We start from the raw sequence: 25,767 nt of genomic DNA on the forward strand, positions 1-25,767 counted from the left end.
CTTACCTAATATCATGTTTGAATCCCATGAAATTAATTAAAACGGATTTGCTTAAGAATCGAATAAAGAAAGTTATGAATTAAATGTCGGAGGATTACGTTACCCTCTACTGGGCCTCAAATTATAAATACCGGAAATCACCGGAATGTGACGAGTTGTAGACATCAACGAAGATTGTTTTAAATTTTTAAGATTTGCTTTTCGGCAGAATTGACGAGTTTTAATATTTTCAAGATATACTATAATTTTTCTTATGAGTATCTCGAATAAATAAATTAGCTAAATGATATAATGAAAAAAAAGATGAACGAAGATCTCGTAGCCTTTCGAGAAAGAAACGAGACAACGCGAGAATAAACAACAAGCATGGCAGACACTACGGCTACACTCACTGTCGGTGGGGACAGAACTACGGGCCAGTCCGTCCGTTCACAGAATGGTTGGTATTTAGAATATGTAATTTGTGTTCTAATCTAGCTTAAAAAATCATTGACTGAGTATAAAGATCGAAGTCTTTGGTTTACAGAAGCCGGCAACTCACGGCATAGAACAAGCATGACTCGCACATGGTCTCGAATGTTCGGGCATGTTCTCCGGTAACCAAAGGGATATTTTGCAAAACTCAAGTCGATAATTTACTGTTTGAATTCATATATAATGTTTGGGGAGAAGGGTTCGGTTTTTAAGAAGACATATAGACAAAGAAAGCAAACCATTGTTTTAGGTTGAATTTTTATTTTAATTAAAACAAATACACGGAAATCCCTTCTTAGCCTCTCAATCGTAAACATGTTTTGTGACACTCAGCAAGTCCTCACATAAATGGTCCTGTCCAGCTCTAGAATATATCAAGACAATGTCGTCCATTTTCTGAAAGCATCAATATTCATTTTCGCTCGTAAAATCACGGACCATTTTCAAATACTTCCGAAGTGAGCTGTTGCAATTGGTGTTAACAAAAAAAATAAATAAAACGAACTCTCTGAAGTGCCAAGTAGACTGAAGTAGGACTGTACTAGTGTAGCTAAGACTACTTTTGAAAGAATTCTTGTTCCGATTATGGCCTTGCTTAATTCCAATTGATATGAATAAGTATGATTATTGACTCTGTACAAAAAATATTTCTGTTATATTTTAATTTGCAACAAGTGGACTTAATACAAGTGAAGCATTTTTGCTGCCTTTTGTGGCTAGAGGCAGATAAAACCTAAGTTATTTAAAGAAATATTATTATTTTAAGTTATTCTTAAGCTTGATTTTCCCTACTTCATTTCAGTGATGGCAGCAAGTTCAATAGCAAATATAGTCAAAAGCAGTTTGGGTCCAGTTGGACTTGACAAAATGCTTGTGGACGATATTGGTGTAAGTATGCACAAATACATAATCAGAAACTTGTCATATTAAAAAAAAAGTATGTATGGCCATACAAAAAAAATGTTTGTTTCAGGTAAAACTAAATGACCCTATACAAACAATTTGGCTAATCTGGTGATCCGCGATAATTCCAAGGGGGTTTTGACGTAATAGGTAGGTTTTGAGATCCCAAAATGACTTTTAAGTACAATATACCGTCAATTAGTCCTACTTTCCTTCAAAAGAGTAGACGATGTCAATCACTTGAATGTGGAACTTATTGTCAGTAAATAGCACTTTACAAATGTTGTTTTGGGATCTCAAAACTGTCGTATTAGTAATATCTGATTAAGTTTTGACATTGTAGGATGTAATTTTTACTAATGACAGAGATAGTTTTAAAGTGTTGATATTGTAGGATGTAACTATTACCAATGACGGAGCCACGATTCTGAAGCTATTAGAGGTAGAACACCCAGCAGCTAAGATTCTGGTAGAGCTCGCTGAACTACAGGACCAGGAGGTTGGCGATGGTACGACTTCTGTGGTGAGTATTGACTTCCTTCACTTCAGGTCTAGTTACAAACTATCTGAACTTCAAGCGTACAAGGCAGAGGTTTCATTATCTTTCAGGAGAGGCTGTACAATTTCAGTTTCAATTGCAATTTCAGGGGGTACTTTTCGTTACCATCTGTATGCTATCTAATGTAATTTAGCCCAAATCAGACTATTGATATTGAAAACCCTGAAAAGGTATCTAGATTCAAGGTCTATGTAAAAGTTCCATTTCAAATTGCAATTTTTAATGGAAATAATTCATGTACCATGTGATACCTGATAACGTTTGTGCGGGACTATTTCCAGTGGTGATGGAACATAACTCTTTGTATTTTTGTTGCTGAAATGACGTTAGTGTGGAGTATCATATTTTAGCATCATTTGATCACCAATAGAAACATTAGTCTCAGACAAACTTATCAGGTGTCATGTGGTATGTAAGTTAGTCCCATTAGCATTCAAGCAAACAAAATATTAAGGAAATGAGCAATTTGACTATTTTATCAGTGATTATAAATAGGACACATTGCTTGGGAACTTGAGGTTTGATTAATTTGTACAAGCAACTTTTGTTAAGAAATATCACTTTCTACTGCAATGACTAATCTTTTGTCTTTGATATACAGGTTATAATTGCTGCTGAACTGTTAAAGAACGCCGATGACTTGGTGAAATGTAAAATACACCCTACGTCCATAATCAGTGGCTACAGATTAGCATGCAAGTAAGTAAAAAAAAAAGTCCAGATCTATAGATCTCACAATTTTGTCGTATGATCTGTAAGACTAAATACCTTGAAACCAATTTTCCAAAAATACTTGTGTTATGGATAATTCCCATTCATCTTCTTTCCTGTTTCTGTGAGCTGGAGGTGCAGTTGTTAAGATCTATAGATTTCACAAGTTTGATGTAATGTAGCCTGTAGGACAAGAAACCTACTAACATTGTGAATAATTCCCATTCAACTTCCCTCCTGTTCCTGTGAGTTGGAGGTGTAGTTGTTCCTGTGAGCTGGAGGTGTAGTTGTTCCTGTGAGCTGGAGGTGTAGTTGTTCCTGTGAGCTGGGGGTGTAGTTGTTAGATCTATAGATTTTACAAGTTTGATATGATACATTCCCATTCAACTTCCCTCCTGTTCCTGTGAGTTGGAGGTGTAGTTGTTCCTGTGAGCTGGAGGTGTAGTTGTTAGATCTATAGATTTCACAAGTTTGATATATGTAGACTGTAAGACTAGAAACCAAATTATGTTGTGAATACATTCCCATTCAACTTCCCTCCTGTTCCTGTGATCTGGAGGTATATACAGTGGGAGATATAAAATCTGGTCCGATTAATTTGATCTCATTGTTATTAACTAGATCGTTAATCAGACTAGGACAGCAAATCAACTTTATTGTTGATCAGGGTAGGACAGACAGAAAAAAATGTTTATAATAGAAGAGTAAATTTCCATTTAAAAAGTGAAATATGGCAATTAGCAAGAATAGTTTTGTTACATATGATATATCGGCAGTAATTATCGCCCTCACATCATAATTCCATTAGATATTGGATTTTTATATAGAATCATGTTCCTTATTATTAAAATAAAAAATTGTACTATATCAGATCATAATATGGAAAGAATTGTGTGTTTGGTGACTTTCTAGAGAAGCCTGTAAATATGTCCAGGAGCACCTCACCATCAACGTAGAAGAACTCGGCCGAGAGTGTATCATAAACGCAGCCAAGACCAGCATGTCCAGCAAAATCATTGGATCGTATCCTTCATACACTCCAGGATTTATATCAGTCTATAAAAGTTGTAGTTTCTGCTCCTACTTAGCACTCAGCATACAGGGAGTGGGACGACTGGTTTGCCCGTTGTCAGTATAATGTGACCAGGTGTGGTGTGTTGCTTGGTGTCTTTGGCGGCATGCTTCAGTGATATAGCACTATAAAAAGGGCAACAGTTCCACTATACAAGAAGACACAACATGAATATACCGCAGTCTCCCAAACCACGCACCTCACACAATACACAGACAACACACTGCATACATGGGAGGCCGTCCTTACATGACCATAGCTGTTAATAGGACATTAATTAATCAAACAAACAAACGATATCTTTTTTTTTTTTTTTTTTTGGCAGCATAATTTCGATTTTAGCTGAAATGTAGTCTTGAACCAAAATAGTACAGACAAAAACATTTAATTGTCACAGCAAGGATATCTACGATTATAAGGAACCTCTGAGAACCAAAGATGCACTGTTTGGTCTACACATATCAAATTCACCTTTAAGAAACCATATTGGGCGATGAAAATTATAGGACTGAAACGATTAGTAAATTTTGTATTCGATTATTCGGTCACATGTTATCAATTACTAATCGATTAATTACTTGAACTGAAGGCAACTAGATAAAGTCTATATTGTCTCACTACTGACTACTGAAAACGTCCGCCATGTTTTGGTATCGAAATGACAGAGCACATGCCTTACATAATATAAGCCTACCAATAAATAAGAATGGATTTAATGACAAAATAAACATATTTTATCCCAAATAAGTCCCAAATTCCGTTCCTGTATCATCTTCTGTAACATTGTTTAAATCCAGTCTGCTAACCCGCTGCTTTGACGTGACCTTCACACGTACGACTAATCAACCAAATCAGGATCGCCACGGAGCGACATCACCAAATTTTTGTCAATGAACTTTTATATTTCCATGATCAAAAAAATGAAATAAATCAACAACTCTTATCTTCTATTGGAATATGAGCAAAAATATTCCTTTTTTATGAAAAACACATGCAACAGTAAAATTAAAATGTTCATGACTACTGCTCCTTCCACTCCCGAGCGTCCCGGCGGCAATTAGTCCTCCCTGACGTAACAACATGGAGCATTGCTAGTGAAAATTGGCAAACAGCGTGTTGCAAGCTTTCTCATGACATTCACTTTCTCATTTTAACTTTCACAGAGACTAATTTCTCACATCATAATCATATATGCTTTGTTGAGTTCACAACGTGTACATAAACAGATGAAACTACAGTCGGGATGGCTTCCTCAGAAATCCATGATCTTCAGCTTACAATGCACTTGCTATGCATGTAACGATTAATAAAATCTTTAATCGATTATCAGCAATTAGTTTCATTAATCTAATCGCCTCCGATTATTCGACTAATCGTTTCAGCCCTAATGAAAAATACTTCAGTATAACCATAAATATGTTGTAAGCATGTTTGTTTATATACATTTTATTGTAGCACGTCATCTCAATCAAGTAGAAAAAATATATTTTGAGTTATGACCTTGACACACTTCTCAGCCAATCAGATTTCTTCTCCAACATGGTGGTGGACGCTGCTTATGCCATCAAGACGTCTGATGGAAAGGGAGGTTATAAATATCCAATCAAGGCAGTTAATGTGCTGAAAGCTCATGGCCGTAGCTCCAGTGAAAGTACACTGATTCAAGGGTACGCTCTCAACTGCACAGTTGCTTCTCAAGGTAAGAGGAATGCTCAAATAATGTTTTACGATTACATAAAATATTTTACAATTACATGTATTGATGTCAGTTTGTATTGTTTTATTGAAGGACAAATAGAAATATTGTGTGAGAGTTTCGACCATTGATGTAGATTTCTAGTTTCGTAGTCGATCAAGTTGATTATTAACTTTCTAATATAATTTTGTGATTTTGGTACCTGAAATGAAATTTGAGACATGCTGAGTTGAACTTTACAATAATCTCTATTTCATTTAAAATTTGCTCTTCAAGCTTTGTCTAAAAATTAGATGTAGCCTTAAAAGCAAAGAAAAAAAACATCTTAAATAGTGGCATTTATTAAATATTATGAATTCTATTTCTTTTTCTCAGCCATGCCAAAGAAGATCACAAATGCAAAGATAGCTTGTTTAGACTTTGGTTTGATGAAAGCCAAGATGAAGATGGGAGTACAAATACTTATAGAGAATCCAGAAGACCTCGACGGTGTTCGACAGAAGTAAGTGTTGTGGTCATATTGGAGAATATCTGGGTCGGCAAGGATGAGATGTGATTGAGACTTCTGCATACTTATTTTACGAGTACATTTAGGTTTCTTTAGCACTTTCCATGCTGTCTTTGAAGTGCTAATTTATGTACAGCACTAAAAAAAATTTAAAGGGTATTTCCTGTGTTGAACAACCGGAGCATGCTGGTTCATATCTGCACTAATAAATTATATTAAATTTCTTTTCGTAAAGTTTTTGTCGCATTTGTGCTAAAATCAGTACGTTTACATTATTCACATTCAATTGATATAGACAAACCCCTATGAAGATTTATTCACTCTCGATAAATACAGACAAACCAGTTAACCTCTGTGAAGATTGGATGTGGAGGATGGTTAATCCTATAATTACAATGCATTTTGTGTTTAAAAAAAAACTTGCTAAATGTTCAAAGATGTACAGGTTTAAATCATGGTAAATTATTCTAATTGTAGATGAGATTACCTCAGTAGTATGGTTTTTTTTTATTGCTTGCGTTACAGAGAATCTGATATTACCAAAGACAGAATACAGAAGATCATGGCCTCAGGAGCTAATGTTATCCTAACCACGGGAGGAATTGATGACCTCTGCCTGAAGTACTTTGTGGAGGCCGGAGCCATGGCCGTACGTAGGTGTAAAAAGGTGGATCTTAGGAGGATAGCTAAGGCCACAGGAGGTAAGAGCGCTAAAAGATATTAATATTATTATTATTTAATCTTGTTTGTCAACGACTTAAAAAATAGCGTTATCAACCCATAACGTAAAAAATTGCGTCACCGTTTATAACGTTGCATTTGATTGGTTGATACAGCAGGATGATAATTTCTAAGAGAAAAGAGTCCACCAATAAAAGAGGAAATACATCTAAAAAAGTTTTATTAGGATTGTAATTTATTTATATAGAGTACACACCAATTTTGATATATCCATAACATTGAAATATATTCAAGTTTATCCGTAATTGTTTTCATCAAATTTTAGATAAAAATTTATTCTGAACAGGTCAATTGCCTTACCTGTATCAGCCATATTATTAAAACAAAAATTGGACGGGAATTTAAAAAAGTGATTAAATTGACTTATGTTTGCTGTACTTTAGGACAACTTGTGCTAACATTGGCCAACTTAGAAGGCGAAGAATCTTTTGATGCCAGCATGCTCGGACAGGCTGAAGAGGTGATTCAGGAAAGAGTATCAGATGACGAACTCATTCTTATCAAGGGGTAAGTTTCTTATACTGATGCTTATCAGGAATGCGTGATAAAGTGTCTTCTTCAAATCTATGAAAAAAATTCCATACAGGTTTTAAATTCATGAATTTTAATCTTCACAATTTTGTTTTGAAATGGAAGTCTCGATAGAAATAAGTCTTGTGTCTTATACTGAAGATTACAAGCTTTGTCTTACATTTACATTTATAAAAGATTTCAGTCAGCAATGGTTTCTTGTATTAAAATTGACATCTATATATAGGCCAAGTGAAAAAGATTCCAAGCTAATTAAAACTACAAAATCAACATAATGAATTTTTTTTTTTTAATGGAAATAGTTGTTTTTACTACTTTTTTGAAGAAAAATGGCTTGCTATTCATTTAAGATGATAAACAGTTTATTTGGTAATAACCAGATTCATTCATCCATGTTATCTATCAGAACAAAGGCCAGATCTGCAGCGTCCATCATCCTTCGTGGAGCCAATGACTTCATGTGTGACGAGATGGAACGATCCGTCCATGATGCCCTGTGTGTAGTGAAGCGTGTCCTCGAGTCCAAATCTGTTGTCCCTGGGGGTGGAGCTGTGGAGGCCGCACTGTCTAATTACCTTGAAGATTATGCTACCTCACTGGTAAGTGTTATGAAAAGTATAAGAAGAAGAATCTAAATAGGATCTAAAAAGTTAATGTCGAACCCTGTATGTATTGGATAGCATATTTGTATGGTATCTATAGCGTCATTATATGGTTGGAAATCAAAATTGAACAAATTTAGGGGTCAATTTTGCTAATTTTTTCTAATTGTAAGAGTCTTTTTAATAATTACTAAAAAAAAAAAAAAAAGTGCGCGATAAGGCCCTTTGGGCCTCTTGTGTTAATTGGAATAGGTCCAGTCAGCATCATTCAAGTTGCATTACTCTTAAAAAATAGGCACCCAACTTGTGAAAGGTATCTGAAAGTGTGTAAACATGACTTGAATTTCACTTAATGTCCTTGAAAAAAACTTAGAAAAACCTTGAATTCTGGTCCAAAAAAATAGTGGGAACCCTGTAAATATGATCATTCAAATGAATATCTTGACTCCAAAATTTAGTAAGGCTTGTTGAGTACTAACCAACTTGATGTTTCATGAGATACTCATTAATGGATTAGAGATATCCTTATCTACTCAATGCAGTAAATATTTTAGTATTTTAATCCCTACATAAAAGATGTGAAATATTTTATGTTCAGAAGTTTGTATAAAGCAACTGGCTCTGTATATTTGTCCTGTGATGAGAATGAAATATGAAAACATTGATGATTGTAACTATCAAACACTCTAATTTTTTTCTGAGGACAAATAAAAATGTTTCGCAAAAACTACACTTAACACAAAGTCATGATAACTTAACATACAAAATATAATTCTGATCATCAATTCCATTATTTGACTTTCTTGTAACTTATGATGTTTTGACACATCTTAATTTAATTGCTGAGGAATGCTGTAATTACTTTTTTCTCTATAATACTCAGGCCAAACCATTTCTGATCTCTTCAAAAGACAGTTGGTTTGGTTAACTGATTTAGAAAACTTCTAAAAAAAACATTTGTCAGACTGCAATGAAACTTTACATGAGTAATGGGGTAGGTATGTAGATGTGAAAGAGCATTTTATTTTTGTGACCAAGTGAAAAACACATGAACAGCTGTAATAGCAAGGGTTTTGCTTATCTCCTGGATTGGATGTGGAAATATCTTAGTTTACTCTGGCACTTTACTGTTAAACAGTGGCTTTCCATCATTTAATGAAACCCCATGATACTTTGTCATACATGCCCTGTAAAATCTTGTAGACCTCAATTTTGAAATAATTGACATGATTCTTAAGCTTGTTATGTAGAACAAGAGGAAACTCTACAATGTAAGAAAAACTAGACAATTTGTTAATACTACAGGGCGATATCTTTTTTTCTGAAATGTTTGTCCTGTGATGAGAATGAAATATGATAATATTGATGATTGTAACTATCAAACACTCTAATTTTTTTCTGAGGACAATTGGACATAAAAATACACTCTATTATAGTTGATGAAAGTGTCTCTCACTCCTCTGGAATCTCATAATGAACAGGTCTATTTTTGGACTAAGAAGAGTCTAAAAGTGTTCTGGTTCAGCTGGTTCAAAAACACAATCAGTAAAATATCATTAAAATCTTATCAAAAATACATAAGTAAAATATCATTTAAATCTGATCAAAAATACACACTCTGTAAAATATCATTAAAATATGGTCAAAAATACACACAGTAAAATATCACTTTTTATGCCATTAAAATCTTATTACAAATATACACATTGTATGTCATTAAAATCTAGTTGAAAATACACACTCTGTAAAATATCATTAAAATATGGTTAAAGAAATACTCACTCGGTACTATTCAGTCTTTGCATATTACAGAGTTAGCTCCCTTGCGGGTAGGTATTGATTGTTACGTCATTATTTTGTGAGCGCAATTCACGCCGTTTGCTCCAAAAAGTATGATGTTAACGCTTGCAAACACATGACGTCACAATCGATACCTACCCGCAAGGGCAGATATCTCTGTAATATGCAAATACAGAATGATATGATTAAAATCTTGTTAAAATGCACACTAGTGTCTGTCTGATGATGAATCTTATTTATGAATGTAATATAATGATTGTAATAACATTCACTCTAATTTTTTTTCTGAAGACAGACTGAAGAAAATTACTCGTACTCTCATATATATATATATGCGTTTACTATCATACAATTTAGTACTACTCAAAACTTTTAGTCTACCCGTGTTTTAAATTATTATTTAAAAACAAATACTGACAAGTCGAAGCATCTCCACGATTTTCGAAGGAAAGTCCTATAGGACTTTCCTTCCATAATCGTGGAGATGCTTTGACTTTTCGAATATAGAGGAAGCAAGGGAAAAAAGTTGTCTGAACTATCAATGATAGATTTTAATGAATAATGAAAGATATAATGTAGCAATGAGTAATTTGTATGTACATTATGTATAGTCATGGTTTTTGTCGATTAAATTTAAGACTTCTAAGCAGAGTACTGGATCCTAAAAAGTTGAAACCAAACTAAATTTTGCTTTGTTAAAACCTTTAAGACCTGTGATGAGAATGAATTATGAAGTTTTGATGATTGTAACACTCAAACACTCTAATTTTTTTCTGAGGTCAATATCTGTCATTATCAAATCTTCTTAGATCAATGACCATACGGATAGACAAACTACTGTATCGCTGTTAATATGTTTGCACCCAAGTTCATACAACTTTAACTACAACTTAAAGTTTTAAGTCATTCAACCCTAAAGACATATTAAGGCTAGCGCTCTTCTAAATCAAAGACTAGACCAGTCCATTATGGAATTTTAGGGGTATTGGTGCGATTACATTACTGTAGTACTTTAAAAAAAAAATGCTGTTTGAAATAACGTTCAGATTGGTTGATCATCTACCAGTGTACTTGAGCTGATAGTAACGATCTTGCGTTGATCTGAAATAAAAGATGGTCTCGGTCTTGAAAACATTTTGAACTTCTTCTCCAGTTCCACCAATACAAATGAGCTGAAATTAACCTATATGTATTGGCCACTATGGTCAAAATCTTGTCTGAAAAGCTGTTTACTACAGAAGGTTTATGCTTTGCTGCTACTGTCCTGTGATGAAAATTAGTTATGAAATGTTGATGATTGTAACATTCAACCACTCTAATTTTTTTCTGAGGACCAATGTATTATGGTGTAATTCTCCTGTTTATGAGCTGTTGTTTACATAGACAACAGACCTTCAGTTGTAAGCAACCTTCATAATTGGCACTAGAGCATTATGAAATGGTTATGATCAGACTATTAAAGATGCTCCACCGCTGACAAATGGTATTTTTTCACTATCAAAAAGAGGAGCATACGATTTGCTGTTTTTCTTCAGTTACATAAGTTACTTACTTCACACTGTTACCACCATTGAAAAGTTTGAGCTTCTAATTTTACTTAAAGTTTAAAATATAAAAAATGATTAATTGCATCCCGAAAAAATTCCGTGAAACTAAATCTTATATGGAATGAATTACTGATTGTGCATGCACCAAAAGCAAAACAAATTATTTTATATAAGGTTTTGTGTTAATTAGGCATATATATACACGATTTAACACCAATTATTTTTCAAATGATGAATATCATTTATGCTCTGTCGGTGGTGGAGCATCTTTAAGGAACTCCTTTAGGTGGTAATTATGTCCCCCAAACGAAGTGGGGGGACATATTGTTTTAGCTCCGTTTCTTATTCTTCTTATTACTATTATTATGTCCCCCAAACGAAGTGGGGGGACATATTGTTTTTAGCTCGTTTCTTATTCTTTATTCCCCCCCCAAACGAAGTCATATTGTTTTAGCTCCGTTTCTTATTCTTCTTATTCTTATTACTATTATTATGTATCCCCCGCCCAAAAGTTGGCGGGGGAATGGGTTCCGTCCGTCCGTCCGTCCGTCCGTCTGTCCGGTCCGTCCGTACGAATGGTTTCCGGAGCATAACTCTAAAACCAGTAGAGATATTTCCACGAAACTTCATACACATATTGGTATTTATGGTCTAGTAGTGCCTTTTGCTAATTTTAGTTTTCAGTTTTTGCATTTTTTCCGTAACCATGGAAACATTGCTGAAAATATCATATTTTTGTACCAGGTTCACGTTTCCGGAGCATAACTCTAAAACCAGAAGAGATATTTCCACGAAACTTCATAGACACATTGGTCTTATGGTCTAGTAGTGCCTTTTGCTATTTTAAGGTTTTCACTTTTTGTACTTTTTTCTGTAACCATGGAAACATTGCTGAAAATGGCAGATTTTTGTGTAAGAATCGTTTCCGGAGCACAACTCTAAAACCAGCAGAGATATTTCCATGAAACTTCATAGACACATTGTTCTTATGGTCTAGTAGTGCCTTTTGCTATTTTTAGGTTTTCATTTTTTTGCACTTTTTCCGTAACCATGGAAACATTGCTGAAAATTTCATATTTTTGTACCAGGTTCATTTCCGCAGCATAACTGGAAAACCGGTTGAGATATATGCACGGAACTCCATAGGCACATTAGTCTTATGGTCTAGTAGTGCCTTTTGCTATTTTAAGGTTTTCACTTTTTGTACTTTTTTCTGTAACCATGGAAACATTGCTGAAAATGGTAGATTTTTGTGTGTAAGAATCGTTTCGGAGCACAACTCTAAAACTAGCAGAGATATTTCCATGAAACTTCATAGACACATTGTTCTTATGGTCTAGTAGTGCCTTTTGCTATTTTTAGGTTTTCCTGTTTTTTTTCATACACATAAGTCTCCACAATCAAACTTACTTCAGCTTTGATATCTCCATTGGCGGGGGATCTGAATGACTATGTCCTTGTTCTTCTTATTACTATTATTATGTCCCCCAAACGAAGTGGGGGGACATATTGTTTTTAGCTCCGTTTCTTATTCTTCTTATTACTATTATTATGTCCCCCCAAACGAAGTGGGGGGACATATTGTTTTAGCTCCGTTTCTTATTCTTCTTATTACTATTATTATGTCCCCCAAACGAAGTGGGGGGACATATTGTTTTAGCTCCGTTTCTTATTCTTCTTATTACTATTATTATGTCCCCCAAACGAAGTGGGGGACATATTGTTTTAGCTCCGTTTCTTATTCTTCTTGTTTACTATTATTATGTCCCCCAAACGAAGTGGGGGGACATATTGTTTTAGCTCTCGTTTCTTATTCTTCTTATTACTATTATTATGTCCCCCAAACGAAGTGGGGGGACATATTGTGTTTTAGCTCCGTTTCTTATTCTTCTTATTACTATTATTATGTCCCCCAAAACGAAGTGGGGGGACATATTGTTTTAGCTCCGTTTCTTATTCTTCTTATTACTATTATTATGTCCCCAAACGAAGTGGGGGGACATATTGTTTTAGCTCCGTTTCTTATTCTTCTTATTACTATTATTATGTCCCCCAAACGAAGTGGGGGGACATATTGTTTTAGCTCCGTTTCTTATTCTTCTTATTACTATTATTATGTCCCCCAAACGAAGTGGGGGGGACATATTGTTTTAGCTCCGTTTCTTATTCTTCTTATTACTATTATTATGTCCCCCAAACGAAGTGGGGGGACATATTGTTTTAGCTCCGTTTCTTATTCTTCTTATTACTATTATTATGTCCCCCAAACGAAGTGGGGGGACATATTGTTTTAGCTCCGTTTCTTATTCTTCTTAGTTACTATTATTATTCCCCCCAAACGAAGTGGGGGGACATATTGTTTTAGCTCCGTTTCTTATTCTTCTTATTACAAATCTATTATTATGTCCCCCAAACGAAGTGGGGGGACATATTGTTTTAGCTCCGTTTCTTATTCTTCTTATTACTATTATTATGTCCCCCAAACGAAGTGGGGGGACATATTGTTTTAGCTCCGTTTTCTTATTCTTCTTATTACTATTATTATGTCCCCCAAACGAAGTGGGGGGACATATTGTTTTAGCTCTGTTTCTTATTCTTCTTATTACTATTATTATGTCCCCCCAAACGAAGTGGGGGGACATATTGTTTTAGCTCCGTTTCTTATTCTTCTTATTACTATTATTATGTCCCCCAAACGAAGTGGGGGGACATATTGTTTTAGCTCCGTTTCTTATTCTTCTTATTACTATTATTATGTCCCCCAAACGAAGTTAGCGGGAGACATATTGTTTTTGCTACCGTGATCTCATTATGATTAGATTTATTATTATTTTTATTCCAAAACGAAGATCGTTCTGCTATGGTGTCTTCCGCCGCACGGGGTTCCTGGCAGCTTTTCCTCAGAAACTACTGGGCCGATGTCCGGCCACTAATACTGCACATACACCATATTCATTAGGAGTGTGGGATTCTGGTGCATAAAGGTTTGTTTTTTTTCCAACCACGAAGTCAAGATGCCCGCCAGGGCCCTATTTTCCTGATGTTAAGGTTTTCTTCGGTGTCGTGTCCCCGATCTCAACAAGAAAAATTGGTATGTAGGGGTTTAAGGGGAGGGCGAACATCATCTTGCAAGACATATTTACGACTATAGACTTTTTAGTATTCCAAAGGATTGGCGCTGGCCCCACTTCTTGGTTTACAGGTTTCGGCGTCTTCTATCGTATCAATGAAAATTGGTCTATACAGGCGTTTTTAGGTGTTGGGCGACACAAACACGATTGCCAAAAAGGTTTGTTCGTATAGAGTTTGGCTATTCCAAGATGGCCGATGGGCTAACTTCCTGTTTTTTTTATTTTGGTCTCTGATTATCAATAAATAATTAGTATATAGGGGTATTAAGTGATGCTGAGATACAATATGATCAAAAAATTTAAAAGATTGTCGCTGGCAAAACTTGCCTCGTTTTCAATTTTTACGTCAGCAATTCATTGAAAATTGGTAAATGGGGTGTTTTAATCTTCAATTTTAAGGGATGCCATACAGTCATGATAACTGCCAAATCAATTCTCTGAAAATAGCCTTGTATTAACGTATTTTTGCACGTATAGTGCACACTTTTTTTCAGATTTGTTGCAATTGAGCGGGGGTGCGTCTTGGGAGGACTATGTAATGGTGTCCATTTACAATGAGTACTTGTTTTTTCTCTTGGGGTGGGTCAAGTTTGCCTCGATATATTAATACAAGCTCTCCACCTCTAGCTGTGTTGCAAGTTTGGATCCCATGACATGGGGCAGTTGCTAAGAACCCGGCTTTTTCATAGTTTATAACATGTTTTAGCTTGTCACGCATCATATTCTGCTGTTATAAATGGAGACGGAGCGCATTTGTGTCGTGCAAACTTTTCAGATTCCTAGATGCAAGTCATTTATGTATTGCTATTCACTAATGTATTTCAGGGATCCCAGGGAGCAGTTAGCCATCGCTATCCACTGATTTGTTTGTTCTTGTATTTCAGGGATCCAGGGAGCAGTTAGCCATCGTATCCACTAATTTGTTTGTTCTTGTATTTCAGGGATCCAGGGAGCAGTTAGCCATCGCTGAGTTTGCCAGGTCACTGTTGGTTATTCCCAAACAACTGGCTGTAAATGCTGCGAAGGACTCGACAGATCTGGTGGCCAAACTCCGCGCTTATCACAATATGTCTCAGACTCAACAAGAGCACCGTGACCTTAGATGGTGAGTCAACACCTGAACATTTTCACCCCCCAAAACCTACTTTATAGTTGTCCTATTTTAAAGGCAGAACAGTTCATTTGGAATTTATGGGGGTAAATGCACGAGGATATGGGTGAAGGTAGATATATTAACAGTGGTTTTCCATGTAACACTGGAGTATATATGAATATACTGTCAACCAGTTTTTTGTGCAGGCCACTATAAATTTTGCGATTTCTGTTCAACATTAGCTTTAATTTGCGACTCATTGATTATGTGATTCAATTTAAAATACTTTTCAATAGAATTATCAGATGTAACAGTAAAATATGTAAATACAGTGAAACATGTTTGAAAGGAACAGGTCTGCAACATATTCATACAGATTTTCATTACTCATCAATGTTCCTCTTAGTTGTTTTTAATATCCATATAATGCAGTATGTTTAAAACAAATAATTCGTTGGTCCCTAGAGGTACGTTAGAACTGTGTTGTATTCTGTGTAGAAATGACCTTGAGTTGTCCTTTAAATGAAGATAATTAAACTTCATTGCTTCATTTTGTAGGATTGGCCTTGACCTTTATGAAGGTAAAGTCAGAGACAACAAGAAGCAGGGCGTATTTGAACCAACTATTTCAAAGATCAAATCTCTGAAGTTTGCCACAGAGGCAGCCATTACGATCCTGAGAATAGACGATTTGATCAAATTAACTCCGGAGAGGAAGGAAGGCAACTCTTACCAGGACGCTCTCAACAGAGGCGAACTATAATTTAAAAAGTCACTCTAGTTCTTATATTTATTTTGAATTCCATTAACAGTGCTCATTATATCAGCTTCATGCTATGTGAAAAGATGTTTTCATAATGAAATTTTGATAAAAAGACATTATGATATGAACTTTTGTTTCAGTCGAAAACATTAGGTGAAATTTTGTTCTGATCAAAAGCATCTGGATTATTAAGCTATGCTTTGAACAAAAGCATTATGATATGTAATAAAATGACATTATTGTCATTATAAAAAATAAATAAATGTGATATTGACATAAATGATGCTTAGATTGCAACATTTATGGCATTATAGGTCCTTATCGAGGACCAAGAACAAAGGACTATCATTTAATGTTTCTGTATGTTGTGTTTACCCACCCCATTGTCAGCTAAAATGAATAAAATTACAAAGACTTGAAAAATTGTTTGATTATTGTGTAGAATTACAATGTAAGAAAAATTGTTTGATTATTATGTAGAATTACAATGTAAGAGACTTGATACATTCACACTTTGTCATTGTTATCAGATATTAGGTTTATTGTAATTGCATTATTCGACCTTATGAGTGCCTCTGCCCCTATTTGAGGCTTTATTTTTTAACCTCTAGTTAATGCAGACTAGCAAAACTCAATTGCAGTGAGCTTCTTTTGAAGATTTAAATGCAGACTGAAAATATGGAAACCAAATTACTGTTTCGAGGATTTGTATCGAACTATCTGAGGAACGACAGTGATAGTAACCCCTGAAGTATCGAGGTAATATAACGACAGTGATAGTAACCCCTGAAGTATCGAGGATATAACGGCAGCGATAGTAACCCCTGTAGTATCGAGGACATAACGACAGTGATAGTAACCTCGGAAATAACGACAATGATAGTAACACCTGAAATATAGAGGAATAAATGACATTGATAGTTACCCCTGAAGTATCGAATATATAACAACAGCGAAAGTTACCCTCGATGATATAACGACAGTGATAGTAACTTCTGAAAATGTCGAGAATATAACGACAGTGATAGTAACCACTGAAGTATTGAGGACATAACGACAGTGATAGTTACCCCTGAAGTATCGAATATATAACAACAGCGAAAAAGTTACCCTCGGATGATATAACGACAGTGATATAAGTAACTTCTGAAATGTCGAGACAGTGATTAGTATACCATGAAGTTTTAGGACATAAAAAGACAGTGATAGTAACCCCTGCCGAAGTATCGAGAGGACATAACGACAGTGATAGTAACACCTGAAAGTATCGAGGACATAACGACAGTGATAGTAACCACTGAAAGTATCGAGGACATAACGACAGTGATAGTAACCCCTGGAGTATCGAGGACATAACGACAGTGATAGTTACACCTGAAGTATCGAGGACATAACGACAGTGATAGTTTACACCTGGAGTATCGAGGACATAACGACAGTGATAGTTACCCCTGAAGTATCGAGGACATAACGACAGTGATAGTTACCCTGAAGTATCGGAGGACATAACGACAGTGATAGTTACCCCTGGAGTACCGAGGATATAACGACAGTGATAGTTACCCCTGGGAAGTATTCGAGGACATAACGACAGTGAAGTAACCCCTGATACCAAACTGGAGTGAAAAATCCTGAAGTATCGATGATATAACGGACAGTGATAGTAACCCTGAAGTATCGAGGATATAACGACAATGATAGTAACACCTGGAATATAGAGTGATATAATGAGTGATAAATGACAGTATCGATATATAACGACAGCTAGAAGTATCGAATATCGAGGATATAACGACAGCGAAAGCATACCCCTCGTATGATATAACGACAGTGAAAGTAATCCCCTGAAGTATCGAGGATATAAACGGGAAGTGATAGTAACCCCTGAAGTATCGATGATATAACGACAGTGATAGTAACCCCTGGAGTATCGATGATATATAACGACAGTGATAGTAACCCCTGAAGTATCGAGGAATATAACCACAGTGATTGTAAGCATTGAGGATAGTAACGAATATAACGACAGTGATAGTAACCCCTGGAATATCGAGGATATAACGACAGTGAAAGTAAACCCCTGGAAGTATCGAGGATATAACGACAGTGATAGTAACCCCTGAAGTATCGAGGAAATAACGACAGTGATAGTAACCCCTGAAGTATCGACAATATAACGACAGTGATAGTAACACCTGAAATATCGAGAGAAATAAATGACAGTGATAGTTACCCCTGAAGTATCGAATATATAACAACAGCGAAAGTTACCCTCGGTGATATAACGACAGTGATAGTAACTTCTGAAATGTCGAGGAATATAACGACAGTGATAGTAACCACCTGAAGTATTGAGGACATAACGACAGTGATAGTAACCCCTGGAGTATCGAGGACATAACGACAGTGAATAGTAACCACTGGAGTATCGAGGACATAATGACAGTGATAGTAACCCCTGAAGTATCGAGGACATAACGACAGTGATAGTTACACCTGAAGTATCGAGGACAATAACGACAGTGATAGTTACACCTGAAAGTATCGAGGATATAACGACAGTGATAGTTAACCTGAAATGTACCGAGGATATAACGACAGTGATAGTTAACCCTGGAGTATCGAGGATATAACGACAGTGATAGTTAACCCCTGGAGTATCTAGGACATAATGACAGTGATAGTAACCCCTGGAGTATCGAGGATATAGCGACAGTGATAGTAACACCTGAAATATAGAGAAATAAATGACAGTGATAGTTACCCCTGAAGTATCGAATATATAACAACAGCGAAAAGTTACCCTCGGTGATATAACGACAGTGATAGTAACTTCTGAAATGTCGAGAATATAACGACAGTGATAGTAACCACTGAAGTATTGAGGACATAACGACAGTGATAGTAACCCCTGGAGTATCGAGGACATAACGACAGTGATAGTAACCACTGGAGTATCGAGGACATAATGACATGTGATAGTAACCCCTGGAGTATCGAGGATATAACGACAGTGATAGTAACCCCTGGAGTATCGAGGATATAACGACAGTGATAGTTACACCTGAAGTATCGAGGACATAACGACAGTGATAGTTACCCCTGGAGTACCGAGGATATAACGACAGTGATAGTTACCCCTGAAGTATTGAGGACATAACGACAGTGATAGTTACCCCTGGAGTACCGAGGACATAACGACAGTGATAGTAACCACTGAAGTATTGAGGAAATAACGACAATGATAGTAACACCTGAAATATAGAGGAATAAATGACATTGATAGTTACCCCTGAAGTATCGAATATATAACGACAGCGAAAGTTACCCTCGATGATATAACGACAGTGAAAACATCCCCTGAAGTATCGAAGATATAACGGGAGTGATAGTAACTCCTGAAGTATCGATGATATAACGACAGTGATAGTAAACCCTGGAGTATCGATGATATAACGACAGTGATAGTAACCACTGGAGTATCGAGAATATATAACCACTGAAGCATTGAGGATATAACGACAATAACGACAGCGATAGAAATCCTCGAATATCGAGGATATAACGACAGTGAAAGCATCCCATGGAGTATCGAGGATATAATGAAAGTGATAGTAACCCCTGAAGTATCGAGGAAATAACGGCAGTGATAGTAACTACTGAAGTGTCGACAATATAACGACAGTGATAGTAACACCTGAAATATAGAGAAATAAATGACAGTGATAGTTACCCCTGAAGTATCGATATATATAACAACAGCGAAAAGTTACCCTCGGTGATATAACGGCAGTGATAGTAACTTCTGAAGTGTCGAGAATATAACGACAGTGATAGTAACCACTGGAGCATCGAGGATAAAAAGACAGTGATAGTAACCCCTGAAGTATCGAGGAAATAACGACAGTGATATTAACCCCTAGAGTATCGAGGAAATAACGACAGTTGAGTGATAGTAACCCATGGAGTCAGTGTCGGGTATATAACGACAGTGATAGTAACCGCTAGAGTATCGAGGATAGTAATATAACCAATCGCAACTTACAGAATTTTCTTTAGAAGATGACAGACTGAAGCCCGATTTCAAAGCCATCGAACCATTATTACACCAAAGGAACAAGCAGCCTGTCTAATTATTACACAGCACCTTCAGTTGTACTATAGTCTGGAGGTGGATATAGCGTGAGGGATAGGTCGAGGATAAGAAAGTATAATAATTAAGACAATATCAATCCTAATGAAGTTTATATATAAAAAATGTATATCAAAAGGATGTAAAATTGGTTATTTATTTTGTTCTAAACAGTCTACATTCAACTACCTTGATTCTCAAATAAAAACATTAGCATTATACATGTACGTAATACCTTTGATACTTCACCAGGGATGTGATTCTTCCTCTTTTCAGAAGGTTTCATCTGATTGAAGAATATTTATGAGAAACAAATAATGTCAGATGTGATTACAAACACCATGAAATGGTCAATTTAGATAATAGGGTGCGAGTGATTCCTATTATTAGTATAAGAATCTTATCAACTTATATACGATCAATCACGTCCCTGGTTTATCTTACATGTACATTATTTCTCAGCCTAGGATAAAAACAGTCAATAATACTGTACAATTTGTATGATATTTACTATACTTGTTTTCCAACAAACATTCATTTCATAACCATCTGCGCCCAGGTTCCATTGACAACCAAGGTCATTTGTCAATAACAAGAATTCTACGGAAGTGGATGTGTCGCCTGGAAAATTACCAAGTCCTGTCAGGATTTTGACCAGTATCAAACGCATCCTAGATCTCATTGATATAAAGCAATACACAAAATTTGGTTGAAATCGGATACTAAATACAAAAGGTATTGAGCGGAAACCAAGGAATTATCTGTTTTGAAGATTTTCAAGTCCTCTTAATCTTGCGAATATTGACGGATTTTGACCACCATCCAACCTATTCTAGATCTTATTGATATAAAGCAATGTACCAAATTTGGTTGAAACCGGACTACTTAAGTTACCGCACGGAAACATTTTCCCGGTCGCTGCTGACGCCGACGCCGAGGTAAAACATTTTTTGTGTTGTCTGCTGCATTGCAGACAAGGCGACAAATTTACCTCGAAGTAGTTTCTTCCACAAGAACAGTAAACCGCGTTTCGTAAGCGATTAGAATTTTCCAAAATGAAATTACCACGAAGAAGTCTCAAACCAAAGTACAGTTTATGAGAGTAAATCGCAAAATTCAACCAATACATTTTTGGAATGACATCACGTTTGCCGTCAAAATAAGTTGATTTACAATAAACAACTAGCCCCTCATTCTCCAGATATTACGTGACCTCTTATCGAGTTCCTCCTGGCATTCTTTTACTATCGCCTCTTCTCGTTCTCTGAATTTGATCTCAAGTCCCCGTATCTTGTCTGCGTACTTCCGGTCTAGTTCTTTATACTTCCGGTCATATTGACGTTTCATGATGATTTCTCGCTGTTTGTACTGGCTCTCCATACTCTTCTCCTTTCTGCGGAATCTAGCCTCAAGATGTTTTTCTTTGTGTTGCACACTTTCTATGAACATTCTCATCTTTCTGTTCAGATCCCCTCGTACTCTTCGTTTCCATTCCTTGTATTTGTTCTGAAGATGGCGTTCTCGACGTCGACTTTCAGCACGTTGTCTTTTTAGCTCTTTCTTCAGACGACATATATCATCTTCTAGGTGGTCGATCTTCTTCGTCAAGGTCTCGCAATCACATCTTGTTGGAGGTGCCACTGGAAATGGATCATAAAGACATAAAGACATTGTCAATATTGGATATTCGTTATATCATTTCACTTACATTGGAACTCTTTTAATTCGAGCTGCAAAACAAGAGCTGGTCAGGATTAAGAGATAATTCGACGGGGACCAGCAAAGAACTTCGTATTAAGCCAGTTTGTCCAGTGATCAGAATTCGTGTATTCAATGGTATTCTGATTTTCTATGGACTCTATATTGGTATGGTGTTCATTGATTTACTACACATATAGTTTGTTTCAGTGGGATAACGTTATAACAGAGAAGGGTCCCACTATTACATTGACATACTTGGTTGATTTATCAGGCGTTCTAGTAACGACCGGGGTCATGTAAGGACGGCCTCCCATGTATGCGATGTGTTGCGTGTATGTAGTGTGTGATGCGTGTTTTTGGGAGACTTCGGACTATTCGTGTTCTGTCTATATAATGAAGCATGCCGCCGAAGACACCAAGCAACACACCCTACACGGTCAATTTTTTTCTGATAAAGGGCGAACCAGTTGTCACACTCCCTGTATGCTGAACGCTAAGCCGGAGCAGAAATTAAATTACTACTTTTATAGACTTTGTGGTGTGCCATGGCCAAAACGACGGATTCCTCTGTATACGATGTGTTGTATGTAAATGTCGGTATGCTGTACACATATATTCGTGTTGTATCGCTTTGTAGTGGAACGCTTGGCCTTTTCAAAGTGCTATTTCAATGAAGCATTTTTATTAGTAAATTACCAAAAACTTAAATTCAGTTGTAAAAACAATCAGTTGTAAAACTAAAAAAAATACTCAAATGCATGATGCGTTAAAAGTCTTTAATGGAAGAAAATTGTTATAAAAATGAAGCCCAAAAAGTGATATTTTAAATGTGGCGCTTCTGGTTGTCATATTTCTCTATCCTCTCCATCCAAGCATGCCCCTTCGTCTGTATTGGCGTCTCCTATATGACCTTGCCCCACGTCGTCGCCGCGTGTAACCTCTGGGGTATATTGGTGACATGAAGTAATATCCCCTGAAATCAAACAATCCTGACCTTGATAGAAAACAGTACAGTCTGTCCAGCCAGGGCCAATCAGAAATGTCGTTATAAGAAGCCGATGGGTAGTTGTCAAGGAGACGGAACAAGTTATAGCAATCGGGGCGTGGGCTGCGTGTTGTAGTTGTAGGGGCAGTGGTTGTCGTGCTGAAATTAGTAATTGAAATAAAATGTAATTGATAACATAAACGCTTATCATCATTTAAAACATAAAGAAAAATATGATGTGATAGCCAGTAATATTACTATTTTTAATAAATCAACTAATTTTACGTGCGATTACGTTTTTGCGAAAAAACAAAACACTAGATAAGACATGTTTATTGGCAATTAAATTCAAAATCACGAAGAAAATGCGTAAGATGCTTAAGACAATAGGATATTATGTGTGGTAGTATGTTAACTAGAGAAGAAGATCGCCGTAAATTATCATGTAAACGAACGCGAAGTTAATTATCCACAAAAATATTGTCTTTAACAGTCAAGAATTCTTCATCTACTATGGCATAATTCTGACGTGAACATTTCGAAATTTCTGAACCAGAACATAACTATGCACAATTAATAAAAGGAAATATCAGTAAAAACACTGACGTGTAAATCAATTCATGTTAACGTGAATATGTTCGCGAGTGCTTAATTTCGCGATTTCCATGCATTAGATTTTTCGCGTTGTTGTTATTTTCGCGATAAATACACTTTTGGGGTTTTAAGAAAAAACGTTTGGCATACCTTGGTTTGACTGTAGTTGTTGTAGCTTCTGAAAATTCAAAAAAGGCCGTTTCATCATCGTACAAACAACACACATGATGTTGAATTCTATAATTTTATTTATCCTGCAACTAGTGTTTATGTTTTCGGAATACACCTACCACATATTTTTGCTGTATTTTAACACTTTCGCCGATTCGAATGACCTACTTCCGAGACGAAATATTGTCTGAAAGACATATTTGAAAACGCGGAGACATCTTTCAGGTAAGATTTTTCATAAATGTTGCAGGATAAAAAAAATACTTGATCAGTAAACTATGAACTGTTTCAAGCCTAAGCAACCCTCTTTTGTCTTTCTTAATCCTCGTCAAATTACAACTTATATTTTAAAACAGTGATCATGCATTTTTATGTATATGAAATGCAGATTAACATTTCTGCATCATATATAAACCATAGCCAATTCAACAGAAATTACGTTGACATATCCCTACCAAGTGGTCGTGGACGTTGAAGTGGTGATATTTACTTGCAATGGTCGTATTAGATGGAGTGGTGATATTTATCTGTAGTGGTAGATGGAGTGGTGATATTTACTTGTATTGGTCGTGGTAGTAGGAGTGGTGATATTTACCTGTAGTTGTCGTGATAGTTGGAGTGGTGATGGTATTTACCTGTAGTGGTAGTTGGAGTGGTGCTATTTACCTGTAGTGGTCGTGGTATTTACCTGTAGTGGTAGTTGGAGTGGTGCTATTTACCTGTAGTGGTCGTGGTATTTGGAGTGGTGATATTTACCTGTAGTGGTCGTGGTAGTTGGAGTGGTGATATTTAGTGGTGTAGTGGTCGTGGTAGTTGGAATAGTGGTGGTATTTACTGGTAGTGGTAGTTAAATTGGTGGTGGTATTTACCTGTAGTGGTCGTGGTAGTTGGAGTGGTGATATTTACCTGTAGTGTTATTTTGAGTTGTGGTATTTACCTGTAGTGGTAGTTAGAGTGGTGGTATTTACCTGTAGTGGTATTTGGAGTGGTAGTATTTACCTGTTTTAGTAGTTGGAGTGGTGATATTTACCTGTAGTGGTTGTGGTAGTTGGAAGTGGTGACATTTACCTGTAGTAGTTGTGGTAGTTGGAGTGGTGACATTTACCTGTAGTTGTTGTGGTATTGGATTGGTGGTAATTACCTATAGTGGTTGTGGTAGATGGAGTGGTGATATTTCCCTTTAGTAGTCGTGGAAGTTGGAGTGGTGATATTTACCTGTAGTAGTCGTGGTAGTTTGGATGTTGGTATTTACCTGTAGTGGTAGTTGGAGTGGTGATATTTAACTGTAATGGTATTTAAAGTGGTGGTATTTACCTGTAGTGGTAGTTGGAGTGGTGGTGGTATTTACCTGTAGTGGTTTTGGTTGTTGGAGTGGTTATACTTAGCTTTATTGGTTGCGGTAGTTAGAGTGGTGATATTTACCTGTCGTGGTTGCGGTAGTTGGAGTGGTGAGATTAACTTGCAGTGGTCGTGGTATTTGGAGTGGTGGTATTTACCTGTAGTGGTAGTTGGAGTGGTGGTATTTACCTGTAGTGGTCGTGGTAGTTAGAGTTGTAGTTGGAGTGGTAGTGGTATTTATCTGTAGTGGTCGTGGTAGTTAGAGTTGTAGTTGGAGTGGTGGTATTTAACTGTAGTGGTCGTGGTAGTTAGAGTTGTATTTGGAGTGGTAGTGGTATTTATCTGTAGTGGTCGTGGTAGTTGGAGTGATGATATTTACCTGTAGTGGTCGTGGTAGTCGGAGTGATGATATTTACCTGTAGTGGTCGTGGTAGTCGGAGTGGTAGTTGTAGTTGGAGTGGTTGTGGTATTTATCTGTAGTGGTCGTGGTAGTCGGAGTGATGATATTTACCTGTAGTGGTGGTGGTGGTAGTCGGAGTGGTAGTTGTAGTTGGAGTGGTTGTGGTATTTATCTGTAGTGGTCGTGGTAGTTGGAGTGATGATATTTACCTATAGTGGTCGTGGTAGTCGGAGTGGTTGTGGTATTTATCTGTAGTGGTCGTGGTAGTCGGAGTGATGATATTTACCTGTAGTGGTCGTGGTAGTCGGAGTGGTG

General features: G+C 36.4%; 1 protein-coding gene across 2 annotated transcripts; it reads left to right on the top strand.

The window, feature by feature from the left end:
• Positions 1-281: 281 nt before the first annotated feature.
• On the top strand, positions 282-16,554 carry LOC138309834 (T-complex protein 1 subunit alpha-like). 2 transcript variants are annotated; one of them, XM_069251071.1, is made up of 12 exons: positions 282-439; positions 1,277-1,362; positions 1,772-1,900; positions 2,538-2,635; positions 3,560-3,670; positions 5,237-5,418; positions 5,791-5,917; positions 6,449-6,624; positions 7,048-7,171; positions 7,602-7,794; positions 15,160-15,380; positions 15,927-16,554. In XM_069251071.1, exons 1-12 carry the CDS (start codon positions 367-369, stop codon positions 16,129-16,131), a joined length of 1,725 nt encoding a protein of 574 aa, XP_069107172.1. In that variant the 5' UTR covers positions 282-366; the 3' UTR covers positions 16,132-16,554. The 2 variants fall into 2 exon arrangements, with proteins under 2 accessions (XP_069107172.1, XP_069107173.1); XM_069251072.1 differs by having other exon boundaries at positions 15,217-15,380.
• The last annotated feature ends 9,213 nt before the right edge of the window (positions 16,555-25,767 follow it).

The sequence above is a fragment of the Argopecten irradians genome, chromosome 15 (genome assembly GCF_041381155.1).
Source record: "Argopecten irradians isolate NY chromosome 15, Ai_NY, whole genome shotgun sequence".
In the NCBI taxonomy this organism is placed as follows: domain Eukaryota; kingdom Metazoa; phylum Mollusca; class Bivalvia; order Pectinida; family Pectinidae; genus Argopecten; species Argopecten irradians.